The sequence below is a fragment of the Micropterus dolomieu genome, linkage group LG08, assembly GCF_021292245.1.
Source record: "Micropterus dolomieu isolate WLL.071019.BEF.003 ecotype Adirondacks linkage group LG08, ASM2129224v1, whole genome shotgun sequence".
Classification (NCBI taxonomy): domain Eukaryota; kingdom Metazoa; phylum Chordata; class Actinopteri; order Centrarchiformes; family Centrarchidae; genus Micropterus; species Micropterus dolomieu.
In genome coordinates this window covers 19,003,979-19,022,721 of record NC_060157.1, presented here as the reverse complement: position 1 = coordinate 19,022,721, position 18,743 = coordinate 19,003,979, and the positions used below count along the sequence as shown (strand labels likewise).

General features: G+C 40.8%; 1 protein-coding gene across 1 annotated transcript; it reads left to right on the top strand.

Annotated features, from left to right (window-relative positions):
• Window positions 1–847: 847 nt before the first annotated feature.
• On the top strand, window positions 848–18,433 carry atf7a (activating transcription factor 7a). Its single transcript, XM_046056876.1, is given in 13 exon segments — window positions 848–889; window positions 891–923; window positions 6,184–6,255; window positions 10,311–10,407; window positions 10,658–10,770; window positions 11,250–11,414; window positions 11,667–11,815; window positions 12,232–12,325; window positions 12,439–12,558; window positions 13,864–14,013; window positions 14,262–14,450; window positions 14,925–15,030; window positions 15,171–18,433. Coding segments are annotated over 13 exon segments (1,563 nt in total). The 3' UTR covers window positions 15,404–18,433.
• Window positions 18,434–18,743: the final 310 nt, after the last annotated feature.

Below are 18,743 nucleotides of genomic sequence, written 5' to 3'. Positions count from 1 at the left end.
AAACCCTTTGAAGGGGAAACAAATCCCCAGTCCCCAGGAAGAGCAACAGAGGAGGGATCCCTCCCCCAGGACAGACAGTCATAAGATATATCCTGTGAGTGAAGTTTTTTTATACTGTATGCACTTTGCTGTAAGGAAGACATTGGACATCCAACTAATAGAGATAATGTTGTCTTTGGTGTCTGCACAATAAGCAACAGAAGTGACTGTCTTGAACAACTTCCCATTATAAGGGGAATTATTTAATCATAATACCAACTGTACAAATAAAAGAAATAAAAATAAAATTAGTGAGCTATTACCAATGTTTAATCAATGGAATATGGCTTGGAATTAGGTATTTTGTATTTTATGGTAAGTCCTATAAAGTTACTTTAGTTTAGCCCAAAACAATAACGTCCTTTTCTACCTTCTTTGTGTGTATTTTGGTGCCTTGATGGTTTATTTCTTAGTACTAACGCTTTTGCTTTGCCTAAATGCTGTAGATCATACAAAGTTTCAAAATAAGCAAGAAAGTTTTAAAATGAGCAGTTCTTCCCTTTCACTATAACTTTGATAAACCTACTTTGTATGCTGCTTTTTACATTATATGAATATTTTCAACACAAGATCTAAACCGACAATTATTCTGAGGCAGAACTGACTGTAAGCTGGTGTTACACTAAATTATTTAATCTTTAAAACACCGTGACCGTGTTTTCATCATACTTTAACACATACTTTATTTTGATGGCCATAGAATTTAGATAAGGTAGCCCGAAAATCAGGAGCCTCTCATGCCGAAGTCAGGACAGCATTCATTTCTTAACGCGTGGTGTGGCTCCGAGAACTGACGTAAATTCTCGCGATGATTCGACGTCAAGGGGAGTGTCAAATTCCAAGAGAGAGGACAGGATAGGGGAGCCAGAGAGAGGGGCGCAAGGGTGAGTTTGTAAACACTTTATTACCCTATAAATTCGCCATAGATATGTCGAATACACTAAACTACGAAAAAGTAGGGCTCGCCGCGCCAGTTTTCAGTGTTTGTTACTGTTTAAGCCTCACGTCTGTTGAATTGTCAAACTGTTGTGGGAGCTACAACGTTTCATTCGCTTTGCACTCAAGTGTCAGTCCGCTAACCAACTAACTGCTAGCGTTTTTTTCTGCTTTTGTGATTTTGACGGTCCGCTATGCCTTTAAACACCAGTTCGTTTCGGGTTTAATTAAATTAGTGTTGATGTGTGTTTGTTGTCATCGCTGAAACTGGTAGTAGCGCTGTTATTACCTTTTTGAGTGTGCGTTCGGCCTGTTGTTAACTAGCCACACCAGCTAGCCATTAGTTTTTCGTGGATACGAAAAGTTGATTTCGGGTTTTTAGCCAATAAGATTCAGCTAGCCGATGTTATTGACAGGGTCTAAAGCGTTGCATTCACCCGATGCTTTTGACTGACGTGCCTATAGCCAATTGCTGGAAAGGATAGGCGGTCTTGTTACGGGAAAAGGCAGGGCTACTGTATGCCCGCACGTCGCCAGACTGCAATGAAGGATAAAAAACACAAAACTTTTTCATGCCAGTGAGCGGTGTCTGGAAGAAGGAACTAAAGTTTGCAAGACTTCAGTTTGACATTGACCTCTTTTACATACCTGAAACCTCACGACAGATATTTGCCTCTCGGTTTTTTGGCGGTAGAAACCACTGTAGTGGTGATCTGGGTCTGCAAGACGACCCTCTGGAGAACTCAAAATCTTAATAACGATATCCATATTATTGCTGTTTGAGCTTTTGGACGCCCCAGGATCTGCATCCCGATGCATGTCAACACCTTCATTAGGAATGTAGGTCATGTTTTTGGCAGAGTTGTACCTCATTCCATCACATAGAGTTACATCAGAAAAAACTGCAGCCTGTTTTGTCCAACCAAACATCTCGACCCACTCTTGAGTAATGATTTAAATGTGACATTTTATGAAACGTAAATGTTCTTTGTTGCAACTGAAACATCATCACATTACACATATTGTTTGTTTTTTAATATGTGCTGAGCATGGATGCTTTAATAGGTATGTTTGTTCCTTTGGCGCTGAGATGTCAGTGATTTGTCTTTATAAATCAATCATAATCAGTTTATTAATTAAGTATTTAAAGCATAAATCATTTTGCAAAATGATTGTCAGCACACGGGCTGTGCAGGATCTATTTTTCATGAGGCCCAAAACTTCACGACAAGTGCTTATAAAAGTTGTTGACCGACCACAAATCAAATCGGGGCAGTGTTTGTGATTTAATTTTAGAAAACTGCCCTGGGTCCATCCGGTATTGTCCTGCATTGTCTGCTAGCTCAGCATGGATTTAGCTTTTAGGCCTTGGTAGTTATGCAGACATGGATATAGGATTTCATTTGTTCCATTTACCAAATATCAGGTTCACTTTGCTTACATTAATACATATTGACGGCTGCACACACCCGGCTACAGCCTAGCTCTCCGGGCTCTAAAGCTCATAGCCCACATTTACAGGATCTCACCTGTGATCCAGCAGATATCCGTGATCCTTCAATTGACCAATTGCGGACTGCACTTTTCTTCCTTTCGCTATTTCACTCTCTCCCTCCCCCTCCTTAACGTTTTTTTTCTTTTTGTGGGGTCTCCCCTACCCTCTGGCAATTCAAGCCTCAGATTCCAGAGTCATAGCTGCAGCGCGAGCTATTAATACAGTTTGTTTAGTTAGTTTCCTAGCAGGCTGCATCAAACACTGGATGGCTGTGGCTGATTATAGCTGGGACTCGTTCCCCTACACCTGCTGAGTCGGAGAAATCCAAGTTAACGGTGGGACTTTGGCAACAGCTCAATGAGAGGGGACAGGAATTAGGGTACTTTGAGTGCGTCCATGTCACCTTGGCTGAAAGGAGGCGAAAATAGGTGGACTTGATATCCGTGCCTGTAATGAATATCAGTGATGTCTATCAGAATGTAACTGGCAGACTGATTGATTGTTTTTCACAGAGTTGAAGTCTGCACGAGGGAAAGTATTTTACATTGTGCAGTAAAATGTTATGCTGTCAACTCGTTAATTAGTTTATTCTCAATAGTCAGTCAAAGCAATAAATTAACAGCGTCATTTCTTTCTGTATACATGTGAGTCTAGCAGAGGATTTCAGATTAGTGCTATAGCTTATGAAGATGTCTTTCAAGATAGATTGTTTTACCACAAAGCCAAGCAATAGATTTTGAAGAAAAGGCTTCAACACATCTGTTTTAATCAGGTTAAGCTATTGGTTGGGGCAACTTTGAAAACAAATGGTATTTTCCGCCCCTGTCATCTAAAATTTATGGTGGAAATCCCACATTTCGTGTCGGTGCCAGGCATCCAAGTTAATGTCTAGCGTGTCTCTAGTAAGATGTAAACTCTGAAATCTGTTCCCACTCCTCACGCCAGATGTGTCCATTTCCCCACACAGTCCACACCCTCGCTATAACGAGCTAGTCGGAGTATCTCGTTTGCAGACACATCTTTGCCCAAATAGACTCAGTGGATTGGAAGCGCATTGTGAGGGCCATGGCACCAACCTGTTGCCTTTCTCCAGAGCATGGGAGGTCTGCTTCTTTGGCCTTTTTGATCTCCCCAGAAAGGGACAGGGCTTTTGCTTGCAAACACGAAGCAGATCACTTTCCTCATAAAGTTGTGGAGCTGAGAGACACAACGGTTAGGCCTGTTGCAGGCCCAGCGTCATGGGAGAGCGTTGTATTCCAAGTGCAAGGCTTCAGTAATCATGTGTTGGCTCAGGGGCAGCTGTCCTCAGCAGAGGGAGCGATGGGGGAGGAAGGAGGAAAATATACTGACTTCAACATTGGGAAAACTTTCAGACATTTATGCCTCGCCAACATAATGAATAATCTGTCCCACTCATTAACGTTAGGCTACATGCACAATCTATGTAGTAGGTACGACAGAGGTGAATGTGGCCAGTAATATTACAATACTGAGCATGTTTAACTAACATTGCTTTACAGTTTGTGGAATAGGTTTAAAATTGGATAATACATCTGTAGAATTTTAAATAAACATGATTAAACAGGCATTTACAAACAACACAGAAGTACAGAGTCTGTCATGCCATCATCATAGTCAGAGTCAAAGGAGGCGGATCGCAAAGGACATGTAACACGTATGTTTTGAAGGGATAGCATTCAGTTATTAAAGTCGGACGCCATCCCTGCTCCTGACTTTAGCGGAACCTTATTGAGTATTGCGGTAGATAGTCGGCTTATGTTTATTGAAAGGTTTCCACTTGTATACACGACGAGGTCCATGATGCATGTTGGTAGTTGCTGTACTGTCAGTCGGAGCGTGTTGTGTAATACCAGACGTCACCTTGTTCCAATCGAGAGTGCTAAAACATTAATGTCCATTGCCACCTTCACCCCCTCCGATTCCCTGGTTTAAATTCAGTGACCAACTTATATTTTCTAAACTTCCCTAGTTTGTCTTCACACGGGATGTTGTTCAGCTGTGCAGAGCAGTGGGCATACACACTGGGGTGGTTTAGTAGAGGATGGGGTTAAGGTGAGGGCGGGGGGTGGTTGTGAGCAGTTCTTCTCCTCTGTGGAGACAGCTGATAGAAGCAGTGAGCGGTACACAGCTTTAGTTTATGTCACTTCAACTTCAGGCACAACAGGAGGTGAAACCAAACATAACAATGTGCATATTTAACCCTTGACAATACCATTACCCTGGAAGAGAGAAGTGTATTATTTGGTTTTTTATCCCTGCGGTTTCCAGTACATCCAGATGCAACTATCCTTGTGTGCCTCCTTTTTTACAGCATTGTCAAGTATTAATGCTCTGTTAATAAAATCTTTCATATTATGTTATTACAGCAAAGGGCAGGACAATTAAATTAATTTATTGAATTACTGACATTATATATATCTTATCTACCTAAATTCCCTCTAATTGCAGTTTTCAATGAATACATTGTGTGAATTCTATATACTGAAAATGAGAATGGCTACAACAATGAGTGATATCGCACCAGAACTTCAACCAACCAGTTTAGACCCAGATGTCCAGAATCTAAAAAGCGGTCATACTGTAATTAATCTGGACAAACACATTGGAAGTGAGCCAACATGCAAAAGGAACTATTGTATTCTGACGTACATGAAAATAAATATTGCATGGATCATTTTGAGAATTAAACGTGACGAATTATTGTGGCATAGATGGTAGGTCATACTGTATAGCCCTAATATAGAAGTAGTGTTATTATCCACATTAATTCAGTTCATTTTAAATAGTTAATTTCAGTTGTAATTTATCTAGACATCCAGCTAGCAAAGGTGTATAATATATATAGATATAACTCTCTCTCCCTCTATATATATATTATTTAAGTTAAAATATAATGGCAATAGTTTAAAGGTTTTCTTCTTTTCCTGAATTTAATCTGCATCGTTCTGTTTTCGCTGAACGAAATAAACAATGAATGCCTCTACCTATTAATTATTTTATCTCAGAGACTACACCTTCCATCCCTAGTTTACATTGCATACAGTCATACCAAAAGTATTATAACATTTGTCAGCATTCCTGTATTGAGTTAAAATGTTATATTAGATTTTGTCTGTATTAACAGTAATGCTTGTCACTTGTATCCACATACAGAAAAAGCAAGAGTAAGCCAGGACAATAAAGTGAGGTACACTGTAGGGTCTGTGTGCATGTGCCCATTTCAAGATATTTGAGATTCATATGAGCGATCTCAGAAAGTGGATGGAGAAGAGAAACAGCTGAATCAGGGAGAGGGTGCAATTGTAGGAGGGGTACAAGAAGGTAAAAGGTTGGGAGGTGCCTCAGAGGTGAGAGGGAGGGAGTGGTAATGGGAGGAGGTTGGAAGTGAGGGAAAATGAAGGAGAGGGAGATGGCTTTGTGTAAACGGTAGCTGTCGTTCTCTCTTGTAAGCAGCTCCTCATTGGCCAACCAGAATCCCCCCTGTGTGAAGGAAGTATCACCAGGGAAACTTCGTCTCGCTGCCTCTGTGCATGTTTTCCTCCTTGCCAGGGTTATTTTTAAAATAGCATTCGGCTTCCTGCTCAGACTAAAGACTACAAGCCACAGCATCCCTGTTTTGTTGTTTTCAGGATTTGCCAGTTCACAAATCAAGAAAAGCCGCAGCAATGTTCTCCTCTTCTCCTCTCCCACAGTTACATTGCAAGCTCTTTGCAAAAATGGGGGATGACCGACCTTTTGTGTGCAGCGCTCCTGGCTGCGGACAGGTAAGTCCTCTCCCTCTTTGTCCTGGATTTCAGGTGTGTGCATATGTGTTTGTGGTGTGTGGGGTATTTTTACCCTTGTGTAAGCAACAACTTATGGCTGAATATATTTTACTTCTAAAAGAAAAATAATGAAAAGCAAAAAAAATAAACATATTGTACTTGAAAAGACACTTGATTTGAGTAGAATGAAGCTTTATATCTACAATGAGAGAACTTGATAAGCCCGACAAGACTTCTGGTCTGCCATTACACTGCCTGATTAAGCTAATTGGCTGTGACTTATGCAACACTCTTAATGATCATTATACCAATAGTGTTTTAGCCAGCATGCTGTCTTGTGAGACAATGCTGTCTCTCTTAGCAGTGACTCACTGGAAGCTCCAGTGAGTAATCAGAGCACGGTTATTGTTTCAACCTGTCACTGTTGACTTCCAGCGCCTGCAGACGCAGGTTTGAGCCACGGCAGTGACTCAGCTGAGCACCAATAGTGCACACATGCCAGTAATGCGGTGTAGTGTCGGGGCTTGGCCTGATATCGCAGCGAATTAAAAGTGTGTTCTAGGACTCATGACTGTTCAACAGGAAATATCATCTCTGTTGTGCTCAATTAGCTGTCTGATGCTGTGTTCAGCTGGGTGTGATATCCTTAGAGCTAGTGAAGGATTTTCCCTCCTGGGGTCTGGAGGAAGAACATCTTTATGTGGTTAACAAACATTTGTGATTCATAAGCCTTCTTTTATTCTCTAATCAGAAGCGATCTGTTGTACATGGGATTTACGGTTTGAACAACAGGCGTATAAAGCAGTTGAACATGCAACGTGTGTTGGATAAATAAATAATTTGTTTGGCTATTTTCTTCTCAGAACATTATGGACACCTAGGGACCCCTTCCCTGAACATTTTAACTTTCCTTTGACATGTTTCTGTGATGTAAATACTCTGCATATTTCATTTGTAAATATCATTATTTATTTAGTCTGCAGTTAAAGTCACATGGAGGCTATACAAGGCAAAGTGACAATGATGACGGTGTGTGACTACAGCTGTGGCATAAATACAATGGTGAACAAGTTTGCAAACAGTTGCTTGTTTACATAGAGCAACATTACCTTTCATTTGGCACCATGTGATGATTGTAAATCTAATATTCACTCTCTTTTAGTTATGTTAAGGTCTCTGCCTGAGGGAAATAAATGACGCTGTACCTTCTAAATGCTACACTATGTTCATGAGCTAGTGTTGGTTGCTAACTTTGTGTGTTTGCAGTTTGGTGCGGTGCAGGTAGCGCACAGTGGATTCATCAGATTATTTACACTGAAAAGACGTGTACTGTAGTTTTGGGCTGCAACTAATGATTATTTTTTTCATTATCCATTAATATGTTGATTATTTTCTCGGTTGATTGATTAGTTGTTGGTCCAGAGATTTGTGAAAAATGTCAGTGTTTCCCAAAGCCCAAAGTGATGTCCTCAAATATCTTCTTTTGTCCACAGCATAAATTATATTCACTTTACTGTCATAGAGGAGGAAAGAAACCAGACAATATTCACATTTGAGAAGCTGAAATCAGAGAATTTTTTCTTTAAAAAAAAGTACTCAAAGCAATTGATCGATTAATTGACTAATTGTTACAGCTCTACTGCAGTTGGAATTGGGGTCGGTGAGAGCGGTGGGACTGGACCGAAACAGTAAAGTTTCAGAGCAATCAAACATACAAAAAACTCTCCGTAGAACTGAGGGAAATTGCAGAGTCGGGTGGAAGTTTGTCACTATAACAAATGCTAAACACAAGCAGCCAAACAAGAAATGGATCGAAATAAAATAGAGTACAATAAAATTTATATTTAAATCATGAACTATCAGATTCTGAAAACATGTTGTTACTAGTTTCCTACAGTACGCTAGGTATCAGGGGTCCAGCACATGGTAGATAGGTACAAGTGCAGCTGCAGCGACAGCTCTGCCTCGACTCGTCGAAAAGAAAAACAGTAAAAGTCGTGTATGGAAACCAGGGATGGAAAAGTGAATTTTGTGGCTGTTACCTTCTATAGCTCCGTGTCAAAGCCTCAATTTCTACCAGATTTGATAGATGTCGGAGAGCTAATTTAGGCCGACGCTTGACAGTTTTGATCAATTCAAAATCACCAGTGCAGTTGAGAACGCAAAGAACTGAATGTCTGTCCGACAAGCCTGCCTTTATAGGCGGAGTTAAGGACTGAAAGTGCAACATCCACTCCAGTCGTCAATAACCTTTTTGTTTTTCAATATAGAAATGCAAAACCACTACCAGTAGAGATAGTGACCACCCTTAAACTATTCACTTTTTTTCACAGTTTGTAAAATGAAAAAAAATTGCCAAGAAAATTATTTATTTTATTTTGCGCATTACAATGTTGTTATTTCAGTAGCTTGCTCATTTATGAATATATTGACATCAAATCATCTCTCATCTGTCCAGGACATCCTCTCACAACTTTCACAGCTGTTAGTTGTTTTTTGTAATGTTCAAATAATTTTATTTAAGAAGTTAATGTTGAAGTAAATGGGGTTTATTGTTTTGTTTTTATTTTTTATTTTGGTACTGAGAATAGTGGAATTTCACTGGTATTGGTGTCGACTACTAAATTTGTGGTATCGTGACATAACAACTATGTGCTTTAAAAAAATTTAAAAAATTAGAAACTTTGGTACTTGACAGTTTTCAGTACATTTTGGTTTGTACCAAAAAGTATTGAGGTACAGTATCGTACATTACATTATTTCAACTTAAGTATCATTATACAAATTGTTTTTAAACTTCAATCACCTTTGGCGATATTTTTGTACATTTAGACACGGAACATCCTTTATGTTACAAGTGCCTTATGTCCAAATACCGTTTTACTGCTGCCCTTTACAAGCAACAGTTGTCCACCAGGAAAATCTGAATCATGCCCATAATAGAACGAGGATGATTGACTTCTGGCTTTGCTCAGGGTTTTCCTTTTACCACGTTAACAACAACAACAACAACATCTCCCATTATATGATCCCCGGTATTTAGTGTGGGGAGGGGTAATCCTAGCTGCCAGTATCTCATACAGGGAGATTAGTTGGAGATAGTTTCCTCTGCAAGTCTCAGCCGCCTTGTTCAGAGGAAAGAGACAAATCAGACATGCAGTTGTATTGGTGATGCTGCCTGGTAGCGCTAAAAATAAGCCCTCTGACACTTCACTGCGTTTCCACTCCGTCCTCTCTCGCGACTGCAACGCAGCACCCCAAAATAGGCTGCAGCGAATGGTGAATAGGCTGGTGCCAGAGCCAAGATTATTCCTCCTCCGCCTCTGACTGATTCACCTCGCCACTTCTCCAAAGAAGAAGTGGCGTGTCTCAGACGATGGCTGCTGGTTCTCTCCTAACGGTCAGATCAGCACCAGGTGCCAGGCCTCATGTAGCTTCCACTGTGGATAGGAAACAACAGATCAAAAGCTAATGTAAAGGTTTATTGAGACAGATGTCTATGACATCCACGTTTTAGTCACAGACTACACTGACGGTGTGCTCTCTTCTGTAACAAACACCTTACACTTAGATTATCAACATCTGTTTTGATGTGTCAGCTCATTTGCTTTTGGTATTTTCTGTGCCAGGGGATTTTACACTTCGTCATAAATTATATATTATACAATCATTACTCATTCCCTACATTTCTGTGCTGTACATCATCTCAGCTCTCATCCATAAAAGCTCCTTTCTTTTTCTAGATAATTTGTTAAGATATTTGAGCCCATGTCCTGCAGCTATAATGGGCCCATACAGGGCTTTTAAGACATGAGGAACTGTACACCACTGATACAGTTTTCTTTATGCTTTGTCATATAATGTGTGCAATATAGGCTGAATGTGTTGGGCAACGTCTCCAAGAAATGATCTGTCTGTGATGATTCCAATATAATAACTGGATTAAAGTACTATAGGTTTTTTCTTCAGGTCACCAGGACCCATAGACCATTACCCATACACTACTTTATATAATGGACTTATCTTTCCTCTTTTTTCTTGTTCACTTGTTTCAGAGGTTTACCAATGAGGACCACTTGGCTGTACACAAGCACAAGCATGAGATGACACTGAAATTTGGACCAGCCAGGACCGACTCTGTCATCATTGCAGGTACGGCTTGTCTACGGGACAAATGCACAGCTTTACTCTCTCCTTTGTGTTAAATATCCTCTCCCAGCATTCAGATGAAGGCTGTTCAGCACACCTCAGCGTCAGTGTGTACCAACACTATAGGACAGTCACAGGAAAAGCAGCTCTAAAGACACATTAATGACACGGGTTTCTATATTCAATGCTAAGTGTGAACTAAGTGTGAAAGCCTTACTTTGAACAGTTATCTCTGTTCATTCCCTTTTGCCAGACCAGACACCTACTCCCACCCGCTTCCTAAAGAACTGCGAGGAGGTTGGTCTGTTCAACGAGCTGGCCGGCTCCCTTGAACAAGACGAAGACGACAAGAGAGCAAAGAACTCTGTAAGAAAACTTTGGGGTTGATGGTTTTGTCTCTGTTTTTATCTGTGTACGTGCCTGAGAATATGCATTTCTGTATTATTATTTATAGAAACCAGTGGAATTTTGTGCAGAGACTCCCACATAGTGACAATTTACTTTTCACTTCCTTCTTTCTTACCTCAAGTGTTGATGTAGTCAAAAAGGTTTGCTTGCAGAAATTCCTGCCTTGTGTACTTTGTCTGTGTATCATTATAATTTAAATTATTGCAACAGTTTGTCAAGCTGATTATATTGAAATGCTCTGGTGTGTTTTATTTCGCTCATTATAGCGTTTTGTAAACTGATGATGTGGTTGTTCCTTCCTTCCTTTTTCAATGCATTATAGTATATGAACATGTTATCTTTGAGGGTAGTGTGAACTCACACTCTTTATTTCTCTCTCTACCCTTTCTCTTTCTCTCTGTCGCTCACTTTCTCTTACCCATCTCTGTCCTTCTCAGCTCCCTGCTCCCAACTCTGTGGCTTTGGACATGAGCCTGCAGACGCCATCGGACGTGAAGGTGAAAGAGGAGGCACCTGTAGAGGTTGATTCCTCGCCACCAAACAGCCCTGAATCCATCTCTGGAAATTCAGACAGCAGCATAGAGTCTCTGGTTAGAGGAAAGGTAGGACAGAAATGGGAGGAGGGGAGGTTGCGTGAGTGTATAGAGAAGAGGGTGGAACCTTAAATGATGTAGAAAGATTATGGCTCATGATGCATGTCATTATAGCTTTTGCGATATTACATAAATGCACCTTGTGGGAGTGAATACTATTGTATTTTTTTCTTTCTGATGTGTGACATGTTTGACATTTTGAATTGCTGAAAGCTGTGTTTGAACAGTTTTACGTAACTTATCTCACCGCTATTCTCCTAGGACACACCACCGAGGAGTTCGGCCCCCACCCCGACTATTGTGCGTCCAGGTTCCCTCCCACTACACTTGGGCTTTGATGCCCTTCACCCCACCATGCCGTCACCCACCTCTGTCATCACACAGGCGCCGCCTTCCAATCGTACTCTGTGGTGAGCAACGTTCAGTGTCTTTCTGCTGAGCTCTTTAACACTGATATGCCTTTCCCTAAAGTTCCTTTAAAGCTCCTATAAAAACATATTTTCCACACTGTTTAACGACATCACATGTATAAACTTTTGAAACCCAAGATGCCTCATGTTTTTATTTTTGTTTTGTAAATTTTTAAAACATTTCCCTGTCATTGATATTGATACATGTTCTTTCTCTAAGATCCTTTTTTGACTTTTGATATACATTTTTTAAGCAGTTTTGAATGCACAGCTTGGACTAGTAACTGTTCATTTTGTAGGGTTGAAGTGAATAATTATTTCCTAAATGGTTATAGCTGCTACATTACAGAAACCTTGCAGTATAAAATTGATATTCATACAAAACCTCCTGTTCCTGTTGTCCCTCTGCTATCTAGTTCGCCAACCAGCCACTACCCCATGATGATGCTTCCCTCTGGTCAGGCAGTGCCCGTGCTCCCTGGTCCAGTCCACATGCCCTCTGTCATCAATGTAAGGCAAACCACCCATCTATATGCTGTATAGGTGTTATTTCAATTTTAGAGCTAAGACGTTGGTTCAAGTTGTTAATATATGTGCATTTGTGTGTCTTATCTCACTTCCAGCTGGCCCGACCCATGTGCATGGTACCCAACATTCCTGGTATCCCCGGTCCTCCTCTGGGAGGCAGCAGCAGCGGCTCTAACTCCCCCTCTGGCTACAGCATCCACTCAGAGGCCAAGATGGTCAGTACTAGATTAGCTCTCTATTTTTATCTCTTTTATCTGTTCTTTTTGTCTCCATCTTCACCCTCTAGCCTTCCTCTGTGCTGGCTTAGTTTGTTCATCATATGACTTTTTACCGCAGCTACTTGTTTATTTAACTCTTACACCACGACAACACAAATGGTACTTGTGTTAACGCAAACATGCAGAGCTCTATGTATGGATCCCACGTTTCAGCATTTTTGTATTTGAGAAGTGTTGTTCATTGCATGCACAAGTATCCACTTTAGTGTATAATAGGGTATATAATAGTTATATTATATATTACTCTATAGTAACAAGTAAATTGAGGTTTCAGACACTTTCTAATCACCATCATTTTGCTCATCACTTACAGGTACAGAGTCGCATATGCATACATACATGCATGCTACTTTTTTATTCCATTGTGGAACTTTTGAGGGGATTGTGTCGCTCAATTTAAATGACGGACATTAAATATAGTGCACCATGGAGTAAGTAGGTAGTGATTTTGTACAGCCATGGGTCTCTTACTACCAAATAAAATTGTCAAAATGCTGCTGTGTACTTAAATATGCTGTTGACTGGTTGCATGCCTTCACTGTCGCAGTATTTTTTAATACGTACAGTTCATAATTTACTGGATAATACACCATATCACAAAGCAACATCTTCTGAAAATTGTTCCAGGAGGAAAATATAACTTGAGTTGGCTCACATCAGCTTACAAAGCCTCCAGACCTGAACCCAGTACAAGAGGGTTTAGATAGAACAGGACGTCACATGAATGTGCTGCAGAAAACAAGCAGGAACTGTTTCACCCCGTCATGTCACCACGGGCGAAGATCTCTGCAGAATTAGGGCACCTTTTTAATTTCGCAAAGGGGCGGTGCAACCTAATGCTTATTTGATTATGTTATGAAAATATCAGAGAACTAGCAGAAAACAGATGTTGTGCATTTAGAATATGCATACTGAGCTGTCTGTCTGCAGCAGAATACCTCAGCACAAACCTTTGTTTTTATCACACATTGCATCTGGTGTCTGATCAACAACTCACGTTAGGCTGTGCTGAAGATTAGAAACAAAGTTTTAGGCCAGGTTGTTGTTGCTGATGCTGTGAATGAGTTTATTGGTTAACATGGAGTCGTCTTGTTAGGGCTTGCTATGATGCTGCGGTGACGTTTAAATGATAGCAAAAAAGTACATGTGAAAACTTTAGCGCTATTGCTTTTGAATCTGAGCTTGTGTATTCTAATTCCTGTGCTTGTTATTGATGTTGGTTGTATCATTGTTCTCCTGTAGCGTCTGAAGGCTGCCCTGTCCCAGCAGAGCCCATCAGGACAGAGTATGGGGATCATGGCCATGGGCAGCAGCCCCATGGTGCCTCAGAGGGCAGAGCAGAGCCAGCTGCTTGTCCAACAGCCAGATGCTCCATCACCTGCACAACCTCAGGTACGCTGTGTTGTCTGTAGTGATGGTCCTGACTGAAATTACTACAACTTTGTTTAACAAATGGCTTATCACCTGTTTCAGTTACAGAAAATTGGGGCTGTACTTCTTGTAGTGAGATGACTATAATGTGCTCTGACTGAAATAATGAAACTATGACTCAAACTTCCCTTTTCTCTCTTGTCTTTCTTCCGCTCCCCTCCCCTGTCTGTCTGTTTCCTCCTCGCCCTTTCCCCTCGTCCTCTCTCTAGGTATCTCCAGCGCAGCCTACAGGTGGGCGTCGGCGGCGGACTTTAGATGATGACCCCGATGAGCGAAGGCAGCGCTTCCTCGAGAGGAATCGGGCCGCGGCATCGCGCTGCAGACAGAAACGCAAGCTGTGGGTCAGTTCCCTGGAGAAGAAGGCAGAGGAGCTCTGCAACCTGAACGTCTCACTGTCGGTGAGTGGGCTTGGAGTGGGTAGGTGGGTGACAATGAAATGTGACCTGTGAAGAGGCATTTATTAGTGTGTGCGCAGTCACATTGGCTGTGCCCAGTTGACAGGCTTTCAACTAGTTGTGGAAGTTTGTGAGGTGTTTTCCAGATAAGCACAGTTAGTTTCAGGGAATGTTGGGTTACATGACTTGTAGCTCTGGAATTCATTACAACTTGTTTCACATCTTTATTGTGTCATTTGGTGGTTTCAAGTTATTTTTACACTGCATAACCACTTCTCCAGTGCCAGCTGTACTCTAGCGGAAACCAGACCCTTTAGAGCATTTCTAAGATGAAAATGAGATGAGATTAAAAATCCATTCTCAAGGATTCTGTAGCCTCTCTTCGCTTTATATATTGATACTGTATGTCTAAACTATGATATGAATTCTCCTTGAATTACTGAAAAGCGGTGTACGTCCTTTTTGCCTATCCTTCAGAATGAGGTGTCTCTGTTGCGGAACGAGGTGGCTCATTTGAAGCAGCTGCTGCTGGCCCACAAGGACTGTCCGGTGACCACCCTACAGAAGAAGACTGCCTACTTAGGTAAACCTTTAATAGATATACCATGTTACTCACCTGGTAACCTCCTTCAGTAAGGCTGGTTTGGAGTGTGTTGAAGGTTAAAAGCGAAATGCTAATGCCAGTTTGGGTGTAAGGCTGTCTTTCTTTTTTTCCCCGTGTAGCTGCCGAAGAGAGCATGAAAGACACCTCAGAGCCCACAGGTTCCCCTGCCCCTGTGATCCAGCACAGCTCTTTGGCACACAGCCCCTCTGCCGGTCAAAACGGCCTGAGCTCAAGGGCAGCAGCTGAGGCCATGGCTATGTCCGTGCTGGCAGGAATGGGCCAGCAGCAGAGGGCTGAGAGTGGACCCTCTCACATTGTCATGGCTACACAGTCTCAATCTGCTGCCAGATGATGAGCGATGGCACCGTGGCCCAGAATTGGCTCATCACCCAGGGGTAAAAAAGAGCAGCGACACCCCCCATCCCCTCTAATTTCCCTGATCTAGAAGCCCAAATTTCTAATCTTCCCCTTCCCCCTTCGCTGTGCTCCTCTGCTCTCTCTGACCCTCCTGTGGAGCCATCGTGCTGTGGCCTGGAGCTCAGCAGCAGCAGCAGCCTTCTGGGAATGGACTGAGACTTTTGAGAGAGCTTCCTGTTCACTTTGCCATAGACTACAGGGGCTGGACTCCAACTTCCCATCCTCGTTTTTCCCTCTGTGCTTCCCCGCTCATCTCTCCCCGCCCTCAAGTCAAAACGACTCTTCACTGGACTGTAGGACTGCATCGCTCTGAGCATACCGCCGTAATGAACTTCCTACGTGGACGCGTGCGCACAGTTTCTAACACACAGGCGTCGCCTCAAACACTCTCGATCAAATCAGATACCAATCAACACACAGGGCTTTTACACTGTTTTCAGCAGGGAATAGTGCCTTGTGCTCCTCGACTTTTTAGGCATGCACACAAACCCACACACAAGCCATCACAGCATATGCACCCTATACAGCCTTTGGCTCCAAAGATGCAGTAGCTGTCTAGACGTCAGTGACTCAGATCTCAAGTATTCACCCAAACCTTTTTGTAAATGGTTCCACCTCATGGTGAGCTCAACATGGACCCAGAAACCTTACCTCATTTACACCCCTTTATGATAAATTTGATAAACTGTATGTCTGATTGGCTCTGTATGTGTATATTTATGTACATCAGAACATAGCCGTTTGCCTACTCCTGATCTGAAACGTCAGTAACTTTGGATGGGATTGTTAGCATGTGACTTTTTCTATTCGGGTGTTATGTTCTTGATACAGTATGTGCAGCTATATCTTTTTTTTAATGAATTGGCACATCCTCCTAGATTAGTCAACAGAACCAAAATACATTGGATCTTAAAATAAGTTGTTTGAGCAATAGCTTTTTATTCTGACCTGAAGGGAATTCAGACTCTCCCCTCCTCTTCCTCACCTTCCTCTAAAACAGGCAGTTTAGCTGTTTATTGGTTTGTAAGTGGACGCCCTTTCCATTTTATATGAAACTATTCTAGTGGCTGTGTTTCTCTGTGTGGGCTCTGGACTTACTGTAACTGTTATTTTCACACTTCTCAGGATGGTTGCACATCCTTGCTGCTCGTTGGAAGTGCGATGAACCCCTTAGTCTCTTTGCTCTTTACCAAACTTAAACTAAGCCATAATGACAACAAATCCGATCTCTGAATCGCCAAAGACCACCTGGTTCTTGTTCTTGGGCAGGAGGTTAATACCCTGTCTGTTGTTTTGTGTGATTCAGAGGTCACAGTGACACAGTCTAAAGTATATCACTGCTTACTTGCACTTGCTTGTTACACACAGTCTCACATAACAGTGTCTGATAGTTTTGCCTTAAGATCACATTGGTGCCTCTGATAGCCCCACTTAAATATACACAGATTTGCTTGTGAGAAAAACAAAAATATATTTCTTTTTGTTCATTTCATCAAATAAAAAAACAACCAATGAGGAACAAAATATGTACTCGTTGAACTCCTCAAAGCTTTAAACATTAATGTTTAATTTTAACCATTAGTTTCTTTTCAGTGGCGTAAAATGATATAATACTCGTCTGTCATCTGGTGGAGAGACACAGCAAAGATATCTTTGCTGGTAAACGCTTAAGTAAAGATGTCTTGTGACTATTTCTGAATGGCTCCAGTTCCTTTCGAAAAAGATGTTTTACCGAGATATCAGTATACTTTTACATAAACAAGCGGTTTGTTTTAATTTTTTTTTTCTGTATATTTTTCCCCCATCTTTTATATGACATGTTCATACATTTACAAGATGTGATACTTCAAAAAGAGGATATGTCCGCTAACACGAGGGCATGCCTTTATGCACTAAAATAATGCAAGTTTATTTTGTTGCTTTGTGTTTCAGTTCAACTTTTTTGCAGTTCTCTTGTCCTCTGGGTCTTTCTCAGAGATATCAGATTCATTTTAAAAAACAACAACCACAATATTTGCTCTCATCTGTACTGTATGCATAAATGCAACGTTTCTCTGCAACTTTAATACCTTTCACCTTTGACTGAACCTCTTGTCCTACAGTCCCAATGGCGACCCCGGCATTTTGTTGTACTTCAAAGCTGGCGCTATATTTGCCTGGCAGTCCCTTATATATATGATTGTTCATATGAAATGAAAATTCAAACTATATTTAGCTTTCATGTTTTCATGTAATTCATGTCATTGGCACCTTTTATGTAATTTCCTGTTTTCGTTTGTTGCGTGCTATTCCCAGCACTAAACAAACGTCATAACGCTTCTGATTGTACTGATGAGTATAGAAACTAATTTCTTTTAACACATCTTTTTTTTGTTTGCTTTTCTCTACAGAAAAAAAATGTTATCAGTCTGTTTTTTCAAAAAGAGATTATATCCCCTGTGTTATATCTTTTAAGATTAATCTGGTCACGTCTTTTAAAAGCCCTTGTCTAACTTATTTTTTAATTGGTCAACCAACAATCGTCATTGCGGTCTTTGGCATATTAATGTTACCTAGAATTGTTGTGAAAAGAGCAATTTAATGAAAAATGCAACAATGTGAAAGTTGCACATAGTGTATTAATGGTTTTTCACACTCCCATTGTTGGACTGATGATTTCGAAAATTGTCCTCATTCTGTACATATCTGTACTATATGAATATATTTACTTTTCCATGCATGTCCAAGTGGAATACTACGAACACTTACAGTGCTGCAGTTTTAATTAAAGATACTACATCTTAAAGAGCATTTATAAAGTTTTGTTTGTTAATTTTCATTGTAGAATCACAATGATAAAAAGATGTTTTCTGTAACTTTGCTGTAATACTACATAATAACTGGAGCCTCGCAGTCAGTGCTTGGTAAAATGTGGTATGAAAGGAGGTATGTTTGAATATGAGAGAATATACTGTATGTAAGGATATTGTACTGTCTGCTTTGTTCATAGTAGTCTGTGCCCAATGTTCCTTCTCCCTTCAGTCATGAGTCCATTATTGTGTTGTTACTAATGACTATTTAGAGAGGTGCAAAATAAGTAATTATAAGTACTCTGGTTCATCTTGAGTATTTTATAGGCTGATAGTAGTTTTTTTTACACTCGAGCTTTTTAAATTGGACCAAAATGGAAATAGATAAATTCAGTATCTAGTGATTGTAGTTCTGGTTGTATGCAGGAAAGCTTTCAAACAGTACTTAAACCTTCATGTTGGGAAATAACATTTACAGAAGACATA